Source organism: Octopus bimaculoides, chromosome 1, assembly GCF_001194135.2.
Source record: "Octopus bimaculoides isolate UCB-OBI-ISO-001 chromosome 1, ASM119413v2, whole genome shotgun sequence".
NCBI classification, from domain to species: Eukaryota; Metazoa; Mollusca; class Cephalopoda; order Octopoda; family Octopodidae; genus Octopus; species Octopus bimaculoides.
In genome coordinates, this window is record NC_068981.1 from 86,451,078 (window position 1) to 86,457,222 (window position 6,145).

The 6,145-nt window shown below is 38.4% G+C and overlaps 1 protein-coding gene across 2 annotated transcripts in view; it reads left to right on the forward strand.

Annotated features, from left to right (window-relative positions):
• LOC106878258 (nucleolar MIF4G domain-containing protein 1) overlaps positions 1-6,145 on the forward strand; it is a 49,573-nt gene that overhangs the window by 6,828 nt on the left and 36,600 nt on the right. For both annotated transcript variants that reach the window (XM_052968014.1, XM_014927434.2), the window contains exons 4-5: positions 3,496-3,720; positions 5,746-6,052. In XM_052968014.1, coding sequence (XP_052823974.1) covers positions 3,496-3,720; positions 5,746-6,052 — 532 coding nt within the window. The remainder of the gene's footprint in view (positions 1-3,495; positions 3,721-5,745; positions 6,053-6,145) is intronic.

The following is a 6,145-nucleotide window of genomic DNA, read 5'->3' on the forward strand; positions in this document are numbered from 1 at the left end:
GTTAGGAAGGGCATCCAGCTGTAGAAACTCTGCCAATTGGAAATATGCTGTGCGTGAGAAGACCCGGCAAGCCAAGTGAGCCCTAAATCTAAGGTCTCAGCCAGTCCACTTATGCATACCTTCCTTCATTGGACACTAAACTCTACTTGCGAAGACCTGTTGAGGCAAGTGAAATCGAAATCGAGTTAAATTTGACGACTGGCACCCATGCCAACGTCGTCTCCTTCATTGGACACGAAACTCAGCTTGCGAAGACTTATTGGGGCAAGCGAAAGTGAAATCGTGATGGCACCTGTGCCCAGCGTCGCCTTTCTGGCACTTGTGCCCGCGGCATGTGTAAGGACTTCTGAGAGAGATCGTTGCCAGTGCCCATGGACTGGCTCTTGTGCAGGTGGAACGTAAAATACATCATTCTGATCGTGGCCGTTGCCAGTACCGCCTGACTGGCTTTCGTGCCGGTGGCACGTAAAAGCACCCGCTACACTCTCTGAGTGGTTGACGTTAGGAAGGGCATCCAGCTGTAGAAACTCTGCCAAATCAGAATGGAGCCTGGTGTTGCCATCTGGTTTCACCAGTCCTCAGTCAAATCGTCCAACCCATGCTAGCATGGAAAGCGGACGTTAAACGACGATGATGATGATGATGAATCCCATACAGAAAGGTTTTATCTGTAATTAGTATAACAGTACATTTGTTATTTACTACAAATATGAGTATTGTACTAGAGTCTGTATTAAAAGTTAATTGATTGACTAATGAAGATGCTGTATGGTAAAGCTAATACAGGATAACATGGCAAATTGTATGTTATTTAAATTTTATATGAGAGTTTGAAATTTTGGGGAGGTGGTCATGTAGATAAGAATCAATTTCTTGAACTGAGGAAAGCATTTAACAGACTTCATAATATTTAGTCTGATGCACAGTTATGTGAAAGAGCAGATGGAAGCTTTTCAGGCTGTGTTAGATTGTACTGGAAGCATGATTTTGCTACATCCAGTGAGGCAGTAAAGCTCCAGATTTTCACAGATTATTTCTATATAAATACCTTCATTTTATTTATTAGGTTTAATTATATGGCTGGGTCTAATTTACTTTATTCTAAGCATTGAACTGCTCTCCTTAATAATATTTAGTATCAGTTTTCATTACCCATCCACCATTTTTCAGTTTTCTTATTGTATAACAACACTATCTCAAACATTTTTCACCACATAATCAATTCCTGTAATATCCATTATCTTTCTCAGCTCATTTTGCATGTTCACCTCTCATCCTAGTTAAGCATTGTTTGTTTTCTTTGAAAACTCTGTGGTTGTGTGGTAAGGAGCTTGCTTCCCAACCACATGGTTTTGGGTTCAGTCCCACTACATGGCGCCTTGGGCCCTACTATAGCGTCGGGTTAACCAAAGCCTTGTGAGTGGATTTGGTAGAGTGAAACTCAAAGAAACCTGTTGTATATATCTATAGGGTACGGCAAAATGATCTGACATATTTGTAGGTTTAGTAAAAGCAAAAAAGAGTGAAGAACAAAAAATGTGTTTTTATTTTCAAAATGTACATATAATGCCATTTTGTTTCATTTGGTTTTAAAAATGAAATTGGTACAGTGGGTGCTGTTACAGTTCACACACTGTCAAAGGTGTTCACGAAAGTTGTCCATAACTTGATGTATCATTTCATGTGGAACGGCCTCTTTTAATTGTTCAAAAGCTCAAGGGCAATTTCAGGTATCCCCACAGAAAAAAAATCACACGGGTTCAAATCAGGTGATCAGGCGAGCCAACCAATGTCACTGTGCAATGTGATCAAATGACTGGAGAACACCTCCCTCAAAATCCCCATTGCACGTTGAGAAGTGTGGGCTGTTGCCTCATCCTGTTAAAACCAAACAGTGTCCCTATCATCAACTTCATTCAATATGGATTTCAGGAAAATCTTTAGCATCACACAGTATTGATCAAAGTTCACAGTCACTGTGATATTGTTTTCTTCGAAGAAGTACGGTCTCCAAATGCCAAATTCTGCCACTACACACCATACAGTCACCCAAGGACAATGAAAAGGGTGTTCATGCAACTCACGAGGGTTGTTCTTGGCCCAGTATTGGAAGTTTCGCTTATTCATGCTGCCACACAGGTGAAAAGGGGCCTCGTCACTGAACAACACAAGAGTTGCACGGGGGACATGTTGAATTTCCAAACACAATGCTCTGTGAGTTTCAAAGTCTTTTTCGCTGAGTTCTTGTGCCAAAACCATTTTGTATTTGCAGTTCTACACTCTCTGAGTGGTTGGCGTTAGGAAGGGCATCCAGCTGTAGAAACTCTGCCAAATTTAGATTGGAGCCTGGTGTTGCCATCTGGTTTCACCAGTCCTCAGTCAAATCGTCCAACCCATGCTAGCATGGAAAGCGGACGTTAAACGATGATGATGAGTTCCTTGTGAAGAATTCTTCACAAACTTCTATTGGAAAACCTAAGAGCCGTGGCGTGTTTCCATGCAGAACGTTGTGGAGAATGTTGAACTGAAGCTCTTACTGCTGGCACATTTTCCAGAGTTCCGGCAGTCTGAGGTCGGCTGATTGATTTTCGTTTCAATGCTGATATCCACTAGCTCTGAAGTTGGTAACCCGTAATAGAATCATGTTTCAAGTAGGCACGGGGTCATGTCTACCAAGCCTGAAGTGCACACGGAATGTTCTTCATGTTGCAGTTACAGATTCGTTGTTCTTGATAAATGTTTCCACGATAAAAGTGCGATGCTCACCTGTCCAAGTCATGTTGGCAACTGAAAATGAAATGAAACAAAATGTCAGAAATGGCACCAATTGAAACAAAATGGCATGATATGTACATTTCGAAAACAAAAACACATTTTTTTGTTCTTTACTTCTCTTTTATTAAACCTACAAATGTGTCAGATCATTTTGCCACACCCTGTATATGTATGTGTCCTTGTGTCTGTTTTTGTCTTCCTAACCCTCTACACTCTCTGAGTGGTTGGCGTTAGGAAGGGCATCCAGCCGTAGAAACTCTGCCAAATTAGATTGGAGCCTGGTGTTGCCATCCGGTTTCACCAGTCCTCAGTCAAATCGTCCAACCCATGCTAGCATGGAAGGCGGACGTTAAACGATGATGATGATGATGATGATGATCACCACCACTTGACAACTGGTGTTGGTGTATTTACATCCCTGTAACTTAGCAGTTCAGCAAAAGAGACTGATAGAATAAGTACTAGGCTTTAAAAAAATAAGTCCTGGGGTAGATTATTTGTTCAAATGACTGAAATAAGTTAAAGAAAAAAGTAATAGAAGAATATATATATATATATATAAATAGAGAGAAAGAGAGATTGGTTGTTTGCATGACAAAATGGATATACACATGCATGTGCATAAAAGTATGGCCATTAGTGTTGCACCTTGCATTCTTATTTTTCTATTTAATATTCAGTGAATGTTACCCAATTTATTGTTCTTTAAATATGTTCAAGATATTCTTGATGTGGCTGGAGATTTTAAAAATTGTGGCCTTCCCCTCAAAAAGGAAAATGGAAATGATTCAGATTCAGCCAGTGATAAATCTGAAGATGATGAAAAGAAAGACAGTGATTCAGAAATGGTTGGTGAAAATTGTGATGATGACAATGATGTTGAGGATGATGATTTTGATGATGATGATGATGATGACAGTGAAAGTATTCCAGAACTTGTAGAAGGTAACATTATTTCCTCCTTTTTTTAAGAGGAGGTTTAACAATTATTTTCCTTTTTTGGGTTTTATTATTATTTTTTTTTTTAGATTTTAATGGGTTTTATATTTTTTTAGATTTAATAAAACAAAAGGGTCTTGCAGATAAATTGAGACAATTTTTATGATGCCTAAAACTGGTTATAAATTCTAAAATAATGGTAGCAGACATATAATTTTAATGTAACATTGATTAAAACAAAAAATATTTATCACTCAATATGGCCGCCCTTTTGGGCAATTACTGCCTCCACATGAGAATGAAATTTTTGACAGCTGCTGCAACCTCCACTTTTTTGATTTTGTGTGGTGAAGCATTGGTCCTTGCTTGAAGTACACCCCATTAAAAATAATTGAAAAGGTTGAGATCTAGGCTATTACTGGGCCTTATGTTGGCCCTCACAAAAAACAGGATGGCCTGTGTTGCTTTTGACCTATGCCATGGTGCAGAATCCTGGATAAGCACCACATTGTCAAGCTCAAACTTCTGCTCCATCTAAGGTAACAGAGAGTTCTTCAGGATATCCAGATGCTCCTTCAAGCCACACTCAATGAAGTGTGGATCCATGGATACTTCTATTATTTGCCATGGCTCCAAATACCATTACAGAGGTGGGATTCTTAGTCTCAAATACAGCAGGGACATCAGAAGGTTGTATGCAATCACTTGAGAATTTCAGCATCCACGGTGACCTTCTTGTCTATGAACATGAGAGTTTTTCCTGCACCTTGATGCTTGATGACTGACAGAAGCTTTGGACATCTCTTAGCTCTGATTGCTTTGGCCTTGGCTGTTAGGAGTTGATGGCATCATTGAACATAGCTAGTCATACCAAGGTTCCTGTTCACAGCTCTGGATACCGTGGAAAGGGACACATTGCATTTCTTTGCAAGAGTTGTCATGGAAGTGGATGGGTTGGCCTCAATTGAGTGTTTGAGGCCAGTGAGAAACTTTGAATTGCACTTGGAATCACTTCGAGTCTTGTGTTCTATTCTATCAGTTTTTCCCTCTTCTTTAAATTGTTTATACACATGATAAACTGTTGCTTTTGCAAGTTTCGTCAACTTAACAATTTTATTGGCGGTGTGCCCGGTGCACACCAAAACAACAATGGCAGAATGATTCTGTTGTTTCAAACAAGCATGGTTTTGTCAAAAAATTAAATGTTAAACCAACTAAGTCAACTGCTTAAAAGTGATTTCAGTTTATCTGCAATACATGAGTAGATCCAAATAAATATAGCACATAATAATATCTGGCTTGATTGTAGGTATAATTGACATTCCATCGGTTAGGTGGATGAGGGTTCCAGTTGATTGATCACTCCACAGGGCATGTGTATCCTTAACATAGTTCTCAGAGAGATTCAGCATGGCACAGCCTGTGATAAGGCTGATCCTTTGAAATACAGGTACTACTCATTTTTGCCAGATGAGTGGACTAGAGCAACATGAAATAAAAAAACTTGCTCAAGGATAAAACATGCCAGGAATCAAACCCACAACCTTACAATTGTGAGCTTAATACCCTAACCACTAAGTCATGTGTCTAACTTGTTGAAAGTAGTTTTTAAAATTAAAAATGTTTTTGCATTGGGTAAACTTTTTTTTTTTTTCATCTCATGAAATTAAACCAAGATGCTGATGACTTGGTTCTTATTACAGAATTTACACAGCTGATGTTTGAGACTTAGATACAATAATAACTCAGGTCAAAAGATGTGAGAATGAATGTAGGCAAGATGAGAAAACAGCACTAGGGTTTGGGTCTTGTTCAGCATGTTGAAAGGAATATTTAAAAAATAGAAATTCTGGGAGGTTTTATGAAAGAAGAATATTATTCTTTTGTGATATATTTTTAATAAGGGAAGTCTTTTTAAAACAGTTATTTTTGCTTTGTTATTACTCTAATTATTGTAATGCATTTTTTTTGTTTTAGTAACTAACATGGTATCATCTAAAATTTATTGAGGGTTTTTATTTTCTTTGCAAGATACTAAAACCAAACAGGCTCCCATTTTGAAAAGGCCAGCGATAGAAGACTGTTCAGAGAAATCCATCACAAAAAAGGTCAAATTTGATGATTCAGTCCCAGTGCCAAAGACAAAACAAGTGAAGTTAACTGAGCAAAGTAATGATTCCTTGAAAGAAGACATTTATGGTCGGTTACGAGACGCTGATGGAAAGGTTGTGAATTCAAAACCAACTGGTTACATTCCTCCAGCCTTGCGACAGAACTTATCTGATGCTAATGCTATAGATGCAAAACTAAATAAACAAATGAAAGGACTTGTTAATCGGTGAGGAGACAGCTTTTTTTTTTTAATTAATTATTTCATTTTCTGTTTCTTTCTTAATTATCAACATAATGTTCATGAGATGATAGATGAACG